At 33.8% G+C, this 21,710-nt stretch overlaps 1 protein-coding gene across 1 annotated transcript; it reads right to left on the minus strand.

Annotated features, from left to right (window-relative positions):
* Nucleotides 1-10,380: 10,380 nt before the first annotated feature.
* On the minus strand, nt 10,381-12,593 carry LOC104808022 (plant cysteine oxidase 2). The gene is made up of 5 exons (XM_010533503.1): nt 11,894-12,593; nt 11,407-11,525; nt 11,179-11,308; nt 10,868-11,086; nt 10,381-10,785 (listed from the first exon to the last, which is right to left on the minus strand). Exons 1-5 carry the CDS (start codon nt 12,183-12,185, stop codon nt 10,655-10,657), a joined length of 891 nt encoding a protein of 296 aa, XP_010531805.1. The 5' UTR covers nt 12,186-12,593; the 3' UTR covers nt 10,381-10,654.
* Between the last annotated feature and the right edge of the window lie 9,117 nt (nt 12,594-21,710).

Consider the following 21,710-nt stretch of genomic DNA (forward strand, 5'->3'; position numbering starts at 1 on the left):
TCTGGAATTCTGCCAAGATTTCTGCATCTGTAACTTGCGTTGTCAGCAGCTCCTGCTGAGCATTCGAACATCTGAAAGTAATTAAGTCCCTCAATTCTCCATTATGAATTTGGTCGAGTTCCTCCAGGTTCGATCCATATAGTTTGGCGTAGTAGTCAATGGCATGATTCTTAATCTCCTGTCTCTGTTGAAGCCTGTTCCCCTCTTCATCAAGCAAGTAGTGAATCTGGTTTTTCGCTGCCCTTCCTTTTACCACACGATGGAAGTAGCCCGAGTTCCTGTCCCCTAGTTTCAACCACTGCACTCTTGATTTCTGCCTCAGGAAACTCTCTTCTGCTGCCACCATCATATTCCAATCATTCCTGGCCTTGTGTTCTGCTTCTATGAGCGCTGGTGTTGGCCCCTGTAGTAGCTGATTTTGGATTTCATTTAAAGCAACTCCCAACTGCTTAACTCTCCTAGAAATGTCACTGAAACTTCCACGGTTCAAGTCTCTTAGTGGCTTTTTTAGCTGCTTTAGTGCAGATTTTAGGCGTTCCTGGGCTTGATCTTCACTTCTACCGTAGTTCCAATTGTCTCGAACTACCTGCAAGAATTGCGGGTGAAGGGTAATATATGGAAAAAACTTGAAGGATTTCCGAACCTGATCTGAACCGCTAGGAAAGTGGACCATGCTCGGGGCATGGTCTGAAGGCCCTGGTGCTGAGAATTCTGCATATGCTGTCGGGAATTGGTCGAACCAAGTCTGGTTAATTAGTACTCTGTCCAACTTGAATGCCACCGGGTTTGCTTGGTGATTATTCCACCAAGTATAATGTAACCCTCTGTATTGCATGTCTGTAAGCCCCGCTGTCTCAACACATCTTCTAAAATCCTCCATACCTGGAGAAGAAGCATTGATGGTTTCGTGGTCAGACCTTTCATTGTGGAATAATAATTGGTTGAAATCTCCTGCAATAACCCAAGCACTATCTCTCATCAGCTCGTGACTGCTTAGCTCAACGAGTTCCTTCCAAACTGTCATTCTTTCCAAGGCTGTGTTTTTTGCGTAGACGAAAGTTGCTGTAAAAACCCTTTGTCGAACAGGGTCAAATACCCCACAGGTAACTGCTTGGCTCGAAGCTTTGTAGATGTGGAGTATAATAGTCGGATCCCATGTCACCCATATTCTTCCGGATGGATCAGCTCCATGATTGCAAAAGGTTTTCCATCCAACTGGAACTGCCGAGAGGATTCTTGCCGCGTTAGGTGGTTTGATGTGGGACTCCAAAAGGCCACCTAATAACATATTGTGGTCTGCAATCCATTGCTTTACGCAACGACTTTTATTTCTGTCGTTCAATCCTCTTGTATTCCAACAAAAAATCATGGAGCTATGATGGCTAAGTGCGCTTCTTACTCGTGGTTTTGCAACCACGATCCTTTGGCTTCACCAACTTAAAGCCGTCTGCAGTCCCTTGATCAACCTTCCCCTGCTTGTATTGAAAAACTGATTCTTTCCCTGTAATGCGGTCCGAGGTTATGCCTGGTGCTTGATCTGTCATTGTCTTCAGTTTCCCAGTCTGAGCTCCTTTACACTGTTCTGTCTCAGCCTTACCTTCAACATTCGTCTGAACAGATAATGGTTCAGGAGATTTTACAACTTGCTGGGGTAATTCCTTGGCTATTTGAGCTGTCATTGTCTTCAGTTTCCCAGTCTGAGCTCCTTTACCATGCTCTGGCTCAACCTTACCTCCAGCATTCGACTGAACAGATAAAGGCTCAGGAGATTTTACCTCTTGCTGGGGTAATTCCTTAACTATTTGAGGCTCACTTGATGTAGGATCCTCGATAGGCCTATGTCCTCTGTCTGTAGCTTGCTTTGATTCTTTGCGTTGGCTTTCGTCGGGGGTTTCATTTCCCGAATCTGAAGTCGATTTCTGTCCATGTAGTTTCTCCTGCTTGGTCTCAAGTTTCGTTTGTGTCTGCTTCTTCCTCCACTGGTGGTGTGATTGTTTTGCCTCTGGGTGTGTAGTTTTCGGGCAGTACTTTGCTAAATGCCCCAACTCCAAGCATATGGTACAGCTGGGTGGGAGCCATTCATAGGCAATGGGGATGAGCCGCTCCTCTTCCCCGGGTAAGGTAATCACTATATGTTTCGGTGGTGGTTTGGTCATGCTAACCTCTACATATATCTTGGCCCAATTGAACGATTCCTTTGATTCCGTTAATGGATGCAGGTACAACGGCTCACCAATGCAAGAAGTTATCCTGGCCAGACTATCGGAGTCGAATAACTTTTCGGGAAGATTTGTCAGTGTCACCCAAGTTGGGACTGATTGAAGCGTTGGTTTATCCGGTCTGTGATTGGGATCCCATGCAGTGATGAACATAGGACAATCACCCACATACCAGAAGTTCCTCATGAGAATAGATGATTTCAACCTTGCACTCGGTATCTTGAAGAGATAGGCACCTTTTCCCATGTTGTGAACTTTGATCCGAGGTCCTCCTTTTGCCCAAATTGCATTAACAACTCCTATAATCTTACCCATCGTAGGCGGTCTACCATAGAATTGCCCGATTATGAAGTCATCCCACTCCTTTCGTGACGCTTGGAGCATTTCGGCAGTGAAGCTGACTAACGGGATTCCCGTATGGTGTGTCTCGGGAGTTCCTAATTTCCGCAAAGTCTTGATAGAGCTCTGCAGTAGCTTACTCCATGAGTTGCTGGAGTTCTCGTTGGATTTTTGCTGAGGGGAAGCTAGATCCTCAGATTTTTGTCTGTCCTCTGCGGTGTTTGATACCGCTCCAGAGGCAATTTCCACAAGCGCAAAAGCTGGGTTGGCCGACAAAGCGGTCATGAGTGTGGGAGTAGGCGAGATCGGGTTTTGAAATCCCTGATCTGAGATATGTGATGGGCCCCTCTGACCCGGAGGAGAAGCAGCTGGTTTCGATGACGGAGTAGCGCGGTGGTCCAGAGAAGGACTTACCGGAGACGGGTGCGGCATTTCACTGACCTGAGCTGAAGTTTCAGTCGAGTCTTCTAGAACTGGAGGCAGAGAGATCTCTCTTGCAGCGGATGTGACAGTAGCTGAGCGGAGGTGAGGGGGCATTTTACCGAATCGACAGTGGGCCGGTCCGGGGGAGGTTTTCCGGCCGGCAGTGGGCCGGCCGGTGGAGTTTTGTGGTTTCAGGTGTGGAGTCGCAGCTTCAATCGTCCCAGGAGAGCGTAACCCTAGGATAATAATTTAGATTTAACCTTCTTCAAACAATATTGTTGGAGTCTTGTCGATAGATAATCCACTAGCTTTTTGAATATGTTAAGATAATGATCTCACTGATTCTCGGATCGCCTCATGTAATGCGATGATGTCGGCATGATTAGCTGATGTAGCAACTAGAGTCTGCTTTTGAGAACGTCAGGCTAATGCAGTTCCATTGATTGTGAAGACATAGCATGTTTGTAATATGCATTTATGTGGATCCGATAAATAATCTCCATCTACAAAACCAACAATTTCTTGTTGTGTTTTTAGGGTAAAATAACTCTATATCAATAGTTTCTTGAAGATAACGAAATAGATGTTTAACCTCATTTCAATGTCTTCGTGTTGGGGCAAAACTGTATCTTGTTAATAAATTGGTAGCGAATGGTATATCCGGTCTAGTACAATTTGCAAGATACATAAGAGCTCCTATTGCACTTAGATACGGTACTTCAGGATCAAGTATCTCTTCATTATCTTTGCGAAGACGAAATGAATCATTTTCAATGTCCAATGATCTTTTAACCATCGGGGTACTTAATGGGTTTGACTTATCCATGTTAAATCGTTTTAGTACATTTTTTTATATAATTATATTGATGTTAAAAAAATTCATTTTTCAAATGTTCTATCTATAACCCAAGACAATACTTGGTTTGTTCAAGATCTTTCATTTCCAATTCTCCTTTTAAATAAGTGGATGCATCCTGGATTTCACGGGGAGTACCAATAATATTTAAATCATCAACATATACAGCAATAATCACAAACATAGACATCGTCTTTTGATAAATACACATGGTGATGTAGGATCATTTTTATATCTATTTTTCAATAAATGCTCACTCAAGCGTCTATTCCATGTACGTCCTGATTTTTTTAGCCCATACAATAATTGTTGCAACTTGGCAGCACATAAATCTCATGGTTTTGCTTTCAATGTTTTGGACATTTTAAATTATTTAGGGACTTTCATATAGATACTTATGTAAGTGACCCATATAAATAAGCAGTAATAACATCCATGAGACGCATTTCTAAATCCTTTGAAACTACAAGACTAATTAGGTATCAGATTGTAGTAGCATCCATAACAGGAGAATAAGATTTCTCGTAATCTACTCCTGATCTTTGGAAAAAACCTTGTGCGACATGACGAGCTTTATATCTTACAATTTCGTTGTGCTCATTTCTTTTGCGTACAAACACTCATTTACGTCCAATAGGAGAAACTTATTTCGTTTTAATAACAATATGTTTGAATATCTTTCGCTTATTAAGCGAATCTAATTCAGCTTGTATTGCATCTCTCCATTTTATTCTAATATGGTATCCTTTGATACTCCGAAATAGATCTGAGTTATGGATCCTCATTTTCATCAATTTCCTTTAATACATTATAAGAGAATATATTATCAATCTTTTTTACTTCGTTTCGATTCCATAATGTACCATTACTAATATAATTAATTGAGATCTCATTATTTTCATTATTTGGATTTGTACCATTATCACAAGGTACTTTATTTCTTTGATTTGGAACGCGTTCCTTCGAATTGAACATTTTATTTTTCTTGGTCCCTTTACTCTTTCGAGGGTTTTTGTTTTTAGAACCAATAGGTCGTTCACACTTCAGGTGTTTTTTGGAATCGTTTGTCAAATTTTCTTTCGTTTGTTCTTTCGGAATTTCAATCCGAGTAGGAACATTTACAACATCTATATATGATCTTATTACCCTAGTTGTATCTGCAAATGCATCAGGTAACTGATTTGCAACATTCTGCAAATGTATAATACTTTGAACTTCTAGTTATCGTTGTTTTGCTGGGGGATCAAGGTGTGATAATGATGATGTACACCAATTAAGATCATTTCCATTTTCCACCATTCTATAATTTTCTCCCCCTAACGATGGGAATTCAGTTTCATTAAAATGACAATCAGCAAAATGAGCCGTAAAAACATCTTCAGTTTGTGACTCAAGATATCGTGTAATGGATGGCGAATTGTACCCAATATATATTCTAAGTCTCCTTTGTGGTCCCATTTTTGTACGTTGTGGTGAAAAAATCGAGACATATACTGCACATCTGAATATTCTGAGACCCGATATATTAGGTTCTTCACCAAATGTTAATTGTAATGGAGAATACTTATGATATACACTTAGTCTGATACGAATCAGTGATGCATCATGCAATATAGTATGTCCCAACACAGAAATAGGTAATTTTGTTTTCATTATCAATGGTCTGATAATAAGCTGAAGTTATTTGATTAATGACTCTCCCAATCCATTATGTGTATGAACATGTGCAACTGGGTGTTCAACATCAATATCCATTGCTACACAGTAATCATCAAAGGCTTGTGATGTAAATTCTCCAGCATTATCAAGTCTCACTTTCTTGATTGGATAGTCTGAGAACTGTGCCCTTAGTTTAATTATTTGGGTTAATAATCAGCCAAATACCAGATTACACGATGATAAAAGACATGCATGCGACCATCTACTCGAAGCATCAATTAATACCATAAAATATCTAAATGGTCCGCATGGTGGATGAATGGGTCCACAGATATCACCATGAATTCTTTCCAAAATTGACGGTGATTCATGCCCGATTTTAACTTGTGATGGTCTAATTATTAATTTTCCTCTAGAACATGCATCACAAGAAAGCTCATCCGATTAAAAAATCTTCTGGTTTTTTAATGGGTGACCATGAGAGTTTCGATAATTTTTCTCATCATAATGGCATCAGGTGACCCAATCGATCATGTCAAACTTTGAACATATCAGTAAACTTCTGATTTATTATGACATGTGATTCAATCACATTGATATTAGTATAATATAATCCCGAGGATAGAATCGGTAATTTTACAACACATACTTTTGTCCCAAATTGATTGGATTGATATATAAATATTCAGTGTCATCCTCATTCATAGTTTCAATATGATATCCATTTTGTCGGATATCCTTAAAACTCAATAAATTTCTTTGGGACTTGGAGAAAAATAATGCATCTTTTATTAGTAAATTTCGTTCCTCCTAGCATTATGAAATCGGCTCTTCCGGAACCTTCGATTATTTTTGCATTTCCAGATATAGTAGTGATATTTCGTTTGTTTATTCTTAGATTCGAAAAATATTTTGTCTTTCAGTATTGTATGTGTCGTAGCACCATCTGCCAAACATATATCTCCTCCTCGGTCCGCAGATTTGGCAATCATTAAAATATATATATATATATATATATAGCTAAACAACAATAACATGGAGTTGTTCGTACTTAAAGTTTACAGGAATAAAGATGAAATCCTTCCCAAATATGTCCACCTTCCTTGTCCACTTACGGACACGTTGAAAAGCAGCCTTCCCATCAGCTATACTTGATGGATCTTTATGATAGAAATGTACAACAAAATAAATTCATCATAAAATTATTTATACATGAAAATATATATGTAGATAAGATTGATTATATGAAGGATGCAAACATATATAGCTTTTATTCATAATCAGCGCTATCTTCAGGATGAACAAAAGTACCAGCGAAGCCCATTTGTGCCAAGTCTTTGTTACCACTAGCATCGTAATCATAATTATTCATGACGTGATTGGTCTCGATGCATTTTCTTTTTGTTTCTTTAATTGACTTTTAGTAAAGATCCACCAGATGTTTAGCAATGTGGCAAGTACGCGACCAATGTCTTGTCATTCTACACTGGTGGCATGTACTTGCTTTCATCCTCTTGTTTGGATGACCATGTGTTCTCCTTTTATTACTGTTAAAATTATGATTTTGGGACGAGTTTCCTTGACCACCTCCTCTGATCCAACTTCGGCTAGTACCATGACTGCGTCTTCGGTCTCGGCCTCGGCCTGTACCTAAAAAATAACCACGTCCTCAACCATTATAAGGCACAACATTCACTCCAGGAAATGATGTGTTTTCTGTAGCATTTGCTTCAGGGAATGGTGTGTTTTCTATAGCATTCACTTCAGAGAATGGTACAGATCCAGTCGGTCGTGACGGTGGTTTTTTATTAACAGCTCATTATTCTGCTCGGCCAATAAGAGACACGATAAAAGCTCTGAATATTTTGTATGCCCTTTTTCTTGATATTGTTATTGGAGTATAATTTTCGAGGCTTGCATAGTTGAGAAAGTTTTCTCCAACATCTCATTTTCGGTGACTGTTCTCCACATAATTTTAGAATCGAAGTGATTCGGTACATTGCCGAGTTATATTCACTGACAGTCTTGAAATCTTGAAATCGGATGTGCATCCACTCATATTTTGCCTTGGATAGGATCACCATTTTTTTTTATATCAAAACGGTCTTTTAATTTTAACCAAAGATCTGCATGATCTTTGATTTCAAATATTCTTTTTTTCAAATCATCATGAAGATGATGTCGTAGTAATATCAATGCATTTGCTTTATTCTCCTTTGATACATTTTTTTCTTTAATGGTGGTACCAAAGCCTTTTGATTCGAGATACAGCTCAACATCCACTGCCATGATAAATAATTGTTTTCCGATTTTTTGAGGACCTCGAACTCGATATTTATCATTCTTGCCATTATGACTAAACAAAAAAAGTAAATTACACATTAGTTTTATTCATTATCATAGATAATACAACATAGTGAAATACGTGATTACATATAAATTGTTATAACTAGTAACACATATACGAGAGATAAGACCAAAACGCAAATTGAAAACAAAAATGAGTTAGAATTTTCATCGAAGAAAATACTAAACATTGTTGCTAAAATTGGTAGAACAAAGAAAATTTTAATAAAATTCATCTTGCGAGATTTTTTTTTTGTGGAAGAAGAGAGAATGAGATGATTTGGTGTGAGTTATTTGAGTGAATGGATGAATATATTTATAGGGTAAAATTTATTATTCCTACCCGTTGGGGCGGAGCCAAAATTTAATTTTTTTTAAATGTAGTCATTGGATAAAAATAAATTTTGAAAAATTTATAAATGATTTTATTAATTTATATTATAAAACTATACATAAAAAAATAATTTATCAAAACGAATTATTAAATTATTTTGTAAATTAATTGATCATGCTATATATATAATTAATTAATTATTGAGAAATCAAATAATTTATAATTAATCTATCGTTATATGAAAGAATTTATAAAACTCTATTTGTAAATTTTATTACTAATATATTTATTAGATTAAATTTAATTTTTTCGTATAAATAATCATCAATAAATTTATATTATATATGATAATATTTTGTATGGTGAATATTTATTAATTTATATAGATTAGATCACATAACGACATTACCGTCTGCAGAAGTAAAATAATCCAGTATGGATGGACATAATATCCGAAAAACCCGAACCGATCTGTGATCCGATCCGTATACGAATCGAAAATTCGGATATCCGGAGTTTACGGATCGGATACGGATATTTATTTTGAAATATTTATCGAATACGGATCGGATACGGATATCAAATTCGAATTATCCGACATATCCGATCCGATCCGTACTAATTAATATATTATTAAATATAAAAATAATTTGCTATAGAGATATAAAATGTTTTATACTCATATATTTTGTAGGATATTCAAGAAATATTTTATATATATTGAGATTTAAAATGTTTAATATTTTGAATATTAAGATTTATTATGTTTAATTTTTTGAATTTTGAACTTTCAATATATTTGTATATGATAGATTATGATTATATTTGTATTTGAATTGATTTAAAATATAAATTTTAAATTGTGAACAACATTTATATTAAATAACTTATATAATTTATTTATATTTGAAAATTTTATTTAAATTTTTATAATTTTTTATATCGGATACAGATATTCGCAAATATCCGCGGTGTTTACGGATATCCGAAATTATGGATCAGATACGGATAATAAAATCGAGTATTTGTGCGGATCAGATACGGATATCTCAAAAACCACGGATATCTGATCTGTGCTCATCCCTACAATTCAGGCGGCATGGCCGTCCATATATAATAAACACAATAGTCTATTAATAAGTAAAGCGGCATAGCCGTCCAATTTTAATAATTAAGGGGGCATAACAGTCTAAATTAATAATTAAGGCGGCACATCCATCCAATAATAACTAAATAATTAAGGCGGCATAATCGTCCAAATTAATAATTAAGGCGGCACAGCTGTCTAATAACAAATAAATAATTAAGATGGTATAACCATCCAGATTAATAATTAAGGCGGTATAACCGTCCATTGAATAATAAACGAGACGACATAGCCATCCATAAATTAATTATAAATAATATCGTTATTCATATATAGCGTGGAGTTGATTCCACTTAAACATCAATTAATACATGTATATATCATAAGAACGAAAATATTAATATTAAAGATAAGTTATCTTATCCTTTGGTTGTAGAAGAGTCCTCGTGTTGATACCGTGTTATGAAAATGGAAGAAATATGAATGACCCGGACATTAGATCGTTAACTATAAACCGAAAAGTATATTTTTGGAGAATGGAAGCAATGTATCTCTTATTTCTTTTTCTCTTGAAAGTGTATAAATGAAGAAAACCAAATGGTCTATTTATAGAAATTCCGAAGTTATTGTTCACGTGTACGGTCGGTGTAAATAGTAACCGTATATATGAACAATAAATCGATATGAACAGTAATGGTGGACTCCACTATAAATATATTTTATTTATAACACTAAAAAGATTATTATGTTATTCCACATCTGCATCATTGTAACCCACAAAAATATAAATATAAAATCTATTTACAATCCTTTTTCGAAAAAATACATCATATTATTTGACACTTTAAAAAAATCTCTAAAAATTTAAATTATAAAATAAAAAAGAAAATATATTATATTAAATATTTAAAATTAATAATATAATTTTTAAAAAATTTAAACATTTTTTTTGTCGGTACGCACAAATTATTATCTAGTATGTATAAATATTATAGTTTGATACTTATTTGATATTTATATAACGATACTATTCTGAATTGAATCGATACTAAAACCGAACCAAACCATTTAACATTCGTTCTAAACCGAAGCCATAAACTTTTTATAAAACCGAAAATATCATTTTTGAACCAAATCGTCTGAATACTAAACCAAAAGGCGAAACGTCCATCCCTATTTTCTATCACTAAGTCCTTTTTCGTTCCACTTACAAAGGCAAATGCCTCTCTCGTTCTCTGAGTTGCCGCTTTTATATACACAAAACCCAAATAACACAACATTTTTGTTCCCTTTCCTTTTTATCTCCTTCCCCAAAACAAAAGAAAAACCCTAAAAAAGAAGAAGAAAGAAGAGCAAAACGACAATTCAAAGCAAGTAGGAACACTTGTCTCTCATTCATCCTTGATGGCCGGTCCACTGTACATCATCGCCACAACGGTCAAATCCTCTGGCTTCTCCTCCCTTTCCTTCAGCCATGCGTAACCTTCCCTCTCCTCTCCCCCCACCACCTCTATCCCTTCCACTGCATTTCCCCCAAACAAAAACCTTCAGAAGTTCATACCTTTCCAAACAATGCCCTTTGTTTTAGTAGGAATTTGCTGTACCTTTGAAATGGCAGAACGGGTAATCGAAGTAGTAAGTGCAGTGGCGCCCAGCCGGGTCGTTGTACGGAGGGCCGAGAACGTCAAGAACGGCACAGGCCGTCTGTGCTGTGAAGCAATGCATGTTCCCTCCATCTGCTGGGTAGAGGATGGACGAATCACAGGGGGCTACAAAGTCGGAGTTCACTTTCACTTTGGCTAATCGGGTATCCTCGCTAGGATCTGCAGTTTTTTCGAGAATCACGTCTGTCAACTACAATGTCTGTGTAATGAACACATATGTATCGGTGAAGGGATTCAGGGCGAGGATTTACGGGGAGCGTCGATGACCCAATCATAGGACTTGATGTGCATTGTGCCGAAGAGAAGCTTGCTGAAAACCGTCATTCCTGGATGGTTGTGCAGAGGGATGACACCTGAAGGGGGTAAGCAGAAGATTCCCATCTGCAAAACCGGGAAAAGAACCGATATGAACACTCACGAAATTCAGATCAAATGGCGTGATTCTAAAACCTGCGGAGGGTGAAGAAGAGATTGAATACCGAGAACTTTTCGCATTCGTAGATGTGTAGGTAAGTAACTATCGGAGTTCGTCCTCCGGCTTTGGCACGGAAATATGGCATTTGAGGGTTCACCCCAACATCTTCAGGTTTGATCTCATCTACACGAGACCATACCGATATACATCAGCGTTTGCAAACACTATATATATATATATTTGTGTGTGTGTGTGTGTATCTCCACGTACATTGCAACTACATCAGCCAGAAATCTAAGTTCTTGAAAAGGTAAAGCTACCAGCAAAAAAAAGACTGTGAAATTGAGTTTCACATGAACAAGTCAAGAGATTTATAACTTCAGACATACATTAAGGAGAATCTACATGAATGTTCAGGTTCCAAAGTTTCAAACTTTTAAGAGAAGTATCACCCGTTGGCTTCAACCCAGAAACCCCAGATCACAGAGCAAAATCAAATTCAACCCACGTTATATGTTTTGCAATTGAATCTGAGTAGAACATGGCATTACCCAAAACAGCTCGTAGTCGTTCAATGTTCTCCGGTGAGGGGACGATTCCGGGTTCGCCATTGGCGAACACTTCTTTGCAAGTGTTGAACAACCTCTGAACTGGAGAAACCGCCGTCTTCTTGCTCCGCCGTCGAAGCTTCTTACGCGAATTCTTCGGATTCGCCGGAGCGGAAAGGGCGGTTGCGGCGGAGTTGATCACCGGAATCTCCGCATTGGAATTCGGAATCGTTTTCCTCGGAAGCTCCGAGAGTTCCTTCTCTACTCGACCAGCCAGTCCTGTCCCAATCCCCATTCACCTTCAGATTGCGAATTCGCCGAACAAAAACTTCAAAAAACCCTAAATCCCCTGAAAAACTCAGGCTTCATACGATACGGGTGTCGCAGAAAATCGAAGAAAGAACCGAAATTTCGATCTGGGTTCTCGATAACAGGGCACGAGACGAAGAACAACAGTTGTAACTGCTGAAAAACAGTGCGATTAGGGGAGTTCCAAAAGCAGATTGCTGCAGAATACGTAAGCGGACTGACGAATTCTACGTCGGAAACGCCTGAGAAACAATGCGCCGCCGGAAAGGGAGATGAGAAACAGTGTTGGGATTAACGAAAGGGATGAAGATAACGGTGCATATATAAATGGAGGCGGATTTGTCAACTTCGATTCTTTATGGGCAGAGAGAGAGAAACCAGGGGCCATTTTCCGTCTGGGATACTTTCTGTGGGCTGTTTTGTTCCAACAGCGGATTTCTTCAAAAAGGGAAAAAAAAACAAACAACTGTTTCCAGATTTTATGTTTTTGACCCTTTCTTTTAATATTGTTATACATTTGGGAACAAACAAATAGATTGTTCATTCCGAGCCTATTATGAAGGCACTCGAATATTCTTTAAAATTATAATACATGTTTCAATCTAAATACATTAAATTTAAATCACTTGAAAAAAAAAGGAATAATTTTTTGGATCGAGTGGAAATTTCATTGTATATTATTTTAAAAATTAATATTGAATACAAAAGTATTCGATTTGGTGTTAAAAGTTAAAACTATTCAAAAAATGGTCGTGGAGGGCATTGACAATGATGCATAACCAAAGAACAAATGTGAAGTTATTTGGGAGTTTTATTCCGGATATTGAAATTATGAAAACTTCTTCAAAATTGAAAATATATAAAGTCGGATTGTTTTTAAATGGAAAAATTTTCCAAACATGAGATTCCGTTGTGTTATGTTATCTTAGATTAGTGGAAATAATTCGTACTAAATTTCTTGTGATCATATTTATGAAAAAAGTTTAAAATTTGATTGTTTTACAGTTTCTACTTATCATAAAAAAATTATATTTTCAAATATTTTCATATTTGTTCTAAATGAAATTTAATGCGCTTAAAATTCACATGATAAAAAGATTGAGTTAAGATTTTGGATGTAGGATTAAACACGCATTTTCTTTACAATAGTAGCCGTTACAAACGGACTAGAAATTCCACCAACGATCAATTTGGAAGAATTTTAAAAATAGATATGTTTTTATGACACTATCAGAAAATTTAGATATTAATTGGAAAAATACAGTATTGTATATGCATATTTAGCAAAATTTAGTGTTTTGTGTACCAGATTCTCTTATTTTAATATAATTTTTTATGTAATTTAATATAATGGTAATATCGAAAAATAAAAAATAAATAAAAATATTTTATCTTGATATTTTTTTTACCGAAAATCGTTATTGTTATATAAACATTGTTTATAAAAAAATATTTTTAAGGGGAATTCCATATAAATACATCAATATACTAAAAATGCTAAAAATATATATATTATTTTTTTAATTAGTGACATAGTACCTTTTAACGATGCGATGCAATTACATAAATTTTTTGGACAGTATTTATAATTGGAGAATTTTGCAAATTGAGATATTTTTTAAAAGTTGACAAAATTATGTATTTTTTTTTTAAAATTTTTTTAGCAAATTGATAGATTTATCTGGAATTTTCTATCTTTTAATTTTAAAACATAGAATAATTTAAAACTTTAAAAGGTTACCAAATTATTTTTGTTTGAAAACTATAACATTTTGGAAATTAACTTTTTTTGTAAACTACAAATATGTTTAGAAATGATATGTTGAACCGTGTTTTTCTCTATTAGATATAAATTTATATCTACCTACCAATTTAATACTAATTTATAAATTGTTGATTACATAGTATAAAGTAATTATTCAATATTTATGACGCTTTATACTTTATTGGAATATCAAGCATAAAATAATAATTTATTTGATTTCTTTCTCATATAAATATTATATTTTCATGAATTTACAACTTTTTTGTCCACAGAGAAAAGTTTTGGGCTTTTATGTGTAAGTGAATTTAAATGCAGGGTCTAAGCATATAAATAAAATTCAGAAATGAGAAATGGGTTACTTGTTTGTTTCTTCTTCTTCCTTTTTTTTTTCTTTTTAATTTACTTGAATTCATTTATTTGTTTTTTATTTGGATTCTTAATAAATGCACAATTTGGATAAAGTAAAAAGTACATTCAACTTTCGAAGCTGTCTTTCTGCAAATCGTAACGTACAGAAATAATTATTTTAATTAGAACATACAAAATGTCAATTAAGGATGATGGATATTTTCCGTCATAAAATACAAAATTCGTTGGAAATGATAATTTTTTCCGTGTGGATCTATGTTTAGCTTTCTTATATTTTCTATTCATATATATATATATATATATATATATATAATTTAATGGAATTAAATTATATATATTTTAATAGAATTTATTGCTAAGTTGGTTAGATATAATTTTCTAAAATTTAATTAGTAAATTGAATATAGACGTGATTTTAAAAAAATAAATACAAAACAATTCTGAATAACTGAAAAATATAATAGAAATCCGTTATGTTCGCCTGGTAATATTGTATTTCAAATCCACATAACGAATGTGTATGTAGCAAACGGAGATGAAGAAAACAAAAGAAAAATATATTATGTGGAATGAAATATATCTTCCAAAATTTCTTCTTTTTTTTTTATAAAAAATAATATGGGTAAACCCAGACCAGAATCTGAATATTATGTGTTAGATATATTATCTATTTATATATTTTTAATTTTCAAAAAATAGAGTAGAATTATTCTTATATATATTATATTCATAAAAAAACAAAGACTTTCCTCCAAAGAAAATCATAAGGACAAAAATGTTTCGTGGGCTGCATGTAGTTTGTGATAATGAACATTTCTCGACGAAATAATATATGTATGTATGTATGTATGTATGTATGTATGTATGTATGTATGTATGTATGTATGTATGTATGTATGTTTTTAACGTTGCATGTTGTCATGGTTATAGAATACCATATATATGCCATAGATTCTATAGGATATGCTTGCATAAAAATAGTAAAACCCGATAATGATGCAATTGGTGGTCCATTGGCCCATGCTTTCCCATAACGCAGTTTTAAGATTTTATTTGTGTTTTTCCCTTTTTTAATTTTATTAATCTATTTATTATTTTCTTGGAAGGTGTAACGAAGATTCTTTGAGAAAATGAAAAATGTCATATATATATATGAATAAACTGGAAATATTTCTCGGAATTAAAAATAAAATATAATAAAATCATAGTCTAAATTAATTGTCACGGATGTGTAAGTAATATATGGTCAAAAACTATATCCTTGAAATATAAACAAAAATCCAAATAATTGAACCAATAATCTTATTCATATGTTAAAATATATGCGATCGAATGATTAAAACTTTGTAACATTTTCCTCAAAAATTTTGGCTCGATTATTTCCAGGTTTGAGTTTTTTCGATTTTGCAAAAACTATATCTAATCGTTTTGATTCGATTTCTATTCAAATTCCGGTTGTAATAAAATTTTTACTGATAAAAAGGTTTATATATCAAATAAATTCTCGTTTGTTTTTAATTTTCGCTTCGAATTTGAATTTTGACTTTCAAAATCATACAAGTTCAAATTTATATCATTATATATTATTCGAGTTAATTTTATAATCAACCAAGATATATTGGGTCGATTTGAAAATAACAAAAATATTGGGGGTTTAATCTGTAACACCGTCGGCCCATTTTCGTTGGTTACATGACATTTCACTTTAATATATTGGGCCTCAACTACTTCACAAAGCCCATATTGGTTTCCAATCCATGGAAGCCGATCAAGGATGTCGGGTCGACCCGACCCCACATTCGGTCAAAAGTATCGGATTCAAACTGATCCCAATTTTTTCGGTCTATAAAAATCAAATCCGAAGTCTGATCCGGATTTGTTTTTTTTTCCCTTCGTTTGAATCATTTTTTTTTACCATTTTTTTAATTCAGGTTTTTGGACCGATCCAAAATTCGTCGGGCTTAATTGGACCAAGTTGAAAATTTGGCTTGAGTCCAATCCAAAAACCCCATTTTTTCAAATCTATAAATTCAAACCCCAATCTGGTCATTTTTCAGATCAATTTGGACCGACCCACTTTTCTCTAAAAATTTTCAAAAACAAATATTAAATTATTTTTACATAAATACATACATATTCAAAATATTAATGCATTTTCAAACGTAACAAAATGTTAAACCGGCATATTAAAATATTTATATTTTAAAATTAATAATGCTTCATAATAGTTAAAATATTGTATTTCGTAAATAATTATGAAAATTATATATGCTTTGGTTTTAACATTTTAAAAATTATATAAACGTTAAATATTTAATATAATTATATAGAAATAAAATTATGTAATTATTGTTTGATAGTTTCCTGATATAAATAAGAATTTTAAATATATTTATTGGTTTAATAAGCCGGTTCAAACTTGAAACAACTGATTCCCATCTGTTCAAGGGTAGTTTCGTAATACCATGACCGCTGTGCAATTACGAAACAAATCTCTCAATCAAAGTCGTCTGAAGAGCATTTGATCTCTCTCTTCGACTTCTCTCTTCTTCAGATCTCTCCGACAATCTCCGAGGTCTGAAAGCCTCGAAATTTGTCTGAAGGGGAAGGAGAACTGGAGAAGAAGACAATGTTCGGGCTCGAGTCTTTGACCTTCAACATTCATGGTGGATACTTGGAGGCTACCGTGAGGGCCAGTGCGAAACCCTAGACGAAATCAAGATGCATCTCTCTACCTCCAGAACGGTGAGTTTTCCTCGTACTATCGCTCTGTCAATGATTAGGGGTTTGATCTCGTTTTATCGTTCCCGGGTTCTGGGTTTTAGGATTTCGAGATGGTCAGAAACCCCTATTTTGGATTATGTGGATTTAAGCCCCGCTGTTGGTTTCGTTCGAGTAACTCTTCTGTAGTTTCCATTGGCAATAACACTTTCATCATTCTCTGCTTTTTCTTGGTTGAGGGTAAAAGCCCTCCATGACGAATCTACCATATTTATTAATTTGGTTCCAATACCCATAAACTCTTTTTAATTTTACATTATTTATTTACTTATTACGAACCTTTTCATTTATTTTTTTATTCGGTTCGAAAAACTTGGCAAATGGCATTTCTAGTCACACCAATTTTTTATATACCTCATGATATGGATGGACACGGATCGGATATCTGACATTTTTTAGATATTAGGTTTCAACACGTGCACATCGCGCAGACTGCAATTACGTATAATTTTAAAAAATATATTAGTTTTAAAATTAAATATATTATATTTTCTTATTGAATTTATAATTCATATTTTAAATCAAAATGATAAATAGTTTTTAAAAATATTGAGATAACCGTATCTTTTTTTTTCAAAAAATAATTGTGAAAAATGTTTATATTTATATTTTTGTATGTTATAATATAAAATTAAGGGTTGGATTAGTATTTTTGAAAAGAAAAATTTTTTAAAAAAATTGAACTATTAATTTTTTTAACGTTAAAAAATGACAATAAAAAAAGTTTCATAATGTTAAATCAAAACGAGATTTTCAAAAGAGATTTGACAACTTCTATGTTTTTTTAATGGAATGATGTATTTTTTTCAAAAGAGACTTGACACAATTTTTATGTTTATATAACAAATGTATTCATCCGTCTATATCGTACGAATTAAAAATAAATATAGATTTTAAATAATGTTATTAGTTTTAAATATAATATATTATTTTTAAATTTATAATTTAAATTATTAAATTAAAATGTGATTTTGTATAATTAAATTAAAAATTAAAACCTTAATGATCACAGTAAAATTTATGGATTTAGTTGATATTTTTAAGTTTTGTGTTAACTTTATATTATATTGTATAATTTTATATTTTTTTAAAAAAGAAAGATTGCGAATCTCGAAATTAAAAATAACACAAAAGCTATATTATTGATATTATAGTTGATTTATTAAATATGTATCAGATATGAGTTTATTAAGTAATAAAATAAGAACATATATTTTTTTTATGGTTTCTCAATTTCTAAGAATGGATTACACATATAACTATTTGTTAAAGAATCCAATTTGGGTAGCTTAACCGGTGAAACAAATACACAAAACGTCTATTCTGCCCTGAGTTCGAGGCTCAAGTTGAGGAGGGGAGTGTAATTCCAATTAAATAGTTTGTTCCCGATCTCGGAATTAGTTTGGATATCGATCCAGGATACTCCTTACAAAAAAAAAACTATTTGTTAAAGAATATACATTCTATCAAGAATAAAAATTTTCTTATATAGAAATTTAATCTATTTACATATAAAGTATGATGATGCAATTATAAATCTATGTAAATAAAATATTGGTATAATACTAAACCTATACAATTTCACCTATATTTAAATTTTCTAAATAACTGTTTAATTCAACCAGATTAATAAAATACAACATAAATAATGTTTCTTTTATTTGCCAATCTAAGTCATAATATTATAATATTACAAAGTAATATTTAATCATTTTTGTACTAAAAAATAAAAATAAAAATTATATAATATGTTTTTGTGATATATATATTTTATCACAATAACATTGGTTCAATAATCCATATGAAATCAATCTATTCCTAATTTAAATAAATTTGAGTTAGGATCTCATTTAGCTTGGTATTTTCATTTAGTTTGACTAATATTTTGTTAAATTTAGATCTTATTATTCTTATCATTCATATTTTGTTTATCTAATCCTCCACAATACGTCCTAAATTATTTGATTATGCGATGAATGAATTGACTTAGTTTCGCATATGTGGAAGTTTTATCATCGTCTCATAAATCATCCTATGATAAGAGTTTCGGTCTCAAATAAAGTATCACTTACCAAACCCATACTCTAATAAAACTCGATACAACCGACCTTTCACTTGGAAATGAATTTCAAGGCCTAATTCGATAAGTATTGATAACACGTATTTTGGGTGACGTTTTGATATAGGATGTCTAGCATATTTCACTCTATTTTATATATTTGTAGGCATTCTAGGGCACATTTGACTTCGATATTGCATGGTTGTGTTCTTTGGTGTTTAAACAGGTTTTCATATATAAAAAGAGCAAAAAGAGTGGAAAACATTGGCTACGGAACATCACGGACAAAACGGGAACATTTGGAGTATTTCCAGGGAAAACGTGAAGCTCAGAAAATGTCAGATATTGCAAGTCTGATAACTTTCACTCTACAAGTCTCAATCATGCATCTCTATATCATTGGAAAGTTCTCTTCGATATCTACGCATAGACATCGAGGTCACCTAAATCCGATATCGGAGCAGGAAGTTATGAACGAATTCGTGAAGCCTGTCAAAACTGCTCAGAAACACGACAAGATCGGTTCGGGTTTAGCGAAACGATCGGTTCGGCATCGCAAAAATTGGAAAATTGCTCAGAAAGTGTAATCGATCGGTTTGGCTTTGGCGAAACGATCGGTTCGACCCCCAGATTCAGAAAAACTTCCAATTTTGCCCAAACCGAAGTGAAATAAGAGGGGAAAGCCTCTAGGTCGAAAAGAATTCAAGTTTTACACAGAAAACACACCCTAGAGCACACAAAAGAGGGCGATTATCAAGAGGCAAGAGATGGAGTAGAAGACGAAGATTACGAAGTCGAGAAATCGACTAAGCGTTCCTCTTTCCTTCTATTTTACGATGTTTTGTTGTATTGATATGACCCATGACGTCTCGATGTTTAGCGAGTAATTCATTTGCTGTAGATTAGGGATTTGCTATGTAGGGATCTTTGGTTCATAATTTCAGACTTTGTGGTTTTATTTATTCTACTTAGTTTATTGAGTTGTGTTTAATGTGTTTGATCTTGTTGGCCACTTGATTGAATGAACTTAGGGTTTTAATTCGCATAGACATATGGGATTCTAACCTGGAAATAACTCAATAAATAGAACAGGTATTTCATTGAGAGATGAATATTTGCCTAGGGATTATGATAGCGTTCGTTTATGCATCCAGGGTTTTAGACTATTGAATCGAGAGATTAGTAGGATAAAGCATGGATAGTGAGGTTAGACTCGAGAGGGTTAATCTGTACTTTAGAGCTTGAATTCCCTGAATCGGATAGATAAACCACTGAGTTTGCATCTTTTGAAAGACCCTTGCATGTAAAGCAATCTCGAAGCCTGCAGTGTTTTGCCATTGATAGTTTATCATTTGTTTTTATTATTTGCTTTTGATACATTCTCATCATTCTCATATTTTCTCTAGATCTAGATTTGGATTGGAATCTGATTCAGTTGTTTACTTGTCCCTGTGTTCGACCCTAGTTACTACACACGATCCGTACACTAGGGGTGATGTCGTGGAAAGGGATGGAGGCAGGCCCAAGACCCCTGGTGAGGGAGGAGCGGAGCTACTACAGAGACGAGGGATGATGTCGCAAATCTAGGTATATAAATTTGGTCAAGTAATATTATCCTAGACTCAACAAATACCGCAAGTGCATGGTCCAGTTGTAGTAACTAAGGTCGAACACATGGACAAAAGTAGACAGCGGAATTGAATCCAAATCTAAATCTAAATCCAAAGAAAACAATGTAGGAATGAAAACGTAGCAAAACAAACGATAAAACAACTGTAAACTATGAATGATGAACACTGCAGGCTTCAGGATTGCTTTACATGCAAGGATCTTTCAAAAGATGCAAACTTAATGGTTTATTTATCCAGTTCAGGGAATTCAAACTCTAAGATAGAGATCAACTCTTCCAAGTCTAATCTCACTATCCAAGTTTAATCCTACCAATCTCCCGATTAGATACTCTAAAACTCTGGATACATGAATGAACACTATCATAATTCTTAGGCAAATACCTATCTCCCGATGTGTTACCTTTTCTATTTATTGAATTGGTTCCAGATCAGAATCCTATATGTCTATGTGAATTAAAACCCTAAGTTCATTCAACCAAGTGGCCAACGAGATCAAAAGCATTAAGAACAATTCAATAAACTGAATGGAATAAACAAATCCAAAAGTCTGGAATTAAAAACCAAAGATCCCTACATAGCAAATCCTTAACCTACAGCTAGGGGACTACTCGCTAAACATCGAGGTGACATGGTTCATATCAATAACACAAAACCTCGTAAAATAGAAGAAAGGAAGAATGCTTAGTCGATTTCCCGGCTTCGTAATCTCCGTCTTCTACTCCGATCTCTTGCCTCTTGATAATCTCCCTCTTTTTGTGTGCTCTAGAGTATGTTTTCTGTCAAAAGTCTGAATGAATTCGACTTTGGAGGCTAACCCTAATTATCCCTTCTTTTTTTTTGGGCAAATTTGGAAAATTTCCGGATTTTAAGTGACCCGATCGTGTCTACACAAGTGACACGATCGTG

The sequence above is a fragment of the Tarenaya hassleriana genome, unplaced genomic scaffold (assembly GCF_000463585.1).
Source record: "Tarenaya hassleriana unplaced genomic scaffold, ASM46358v1 Cleome14, whole genome shotgun sequence".
NCBI lineage: Eukaryota > Viridiplantae > Streptophyta > Magnoliopsida > Brassicales > Cleomaceae > Tarenaya > Tarenaya hassleriana.

Excerpts from the sequence above, each read along its gene's own strand:
- LOC104808022 (XM_010533503.1), bottom strand. The coding sequence starts at position 12,185 with ATGGGGATTGGGACAGGACTGGCTGGTCGAGTAGAGAAGGAACTCTCG. Across the intron at positions 11,309-11,406 it reads ACGAATGCGAAAAGTTCTCG|ATGGGAATCTTCTGCTTACC; the intron begins GTATTCAATCTC and ends CCGGTTTTGCAG. Across the intron at positions 10,786-10,867 it reads CCCGTTCTGCCATTTCAAAG|TGGAAGGGATAGAGGTGGTG; the intron begins GTACAGCAAATT and ends GGGGAAATGCAG.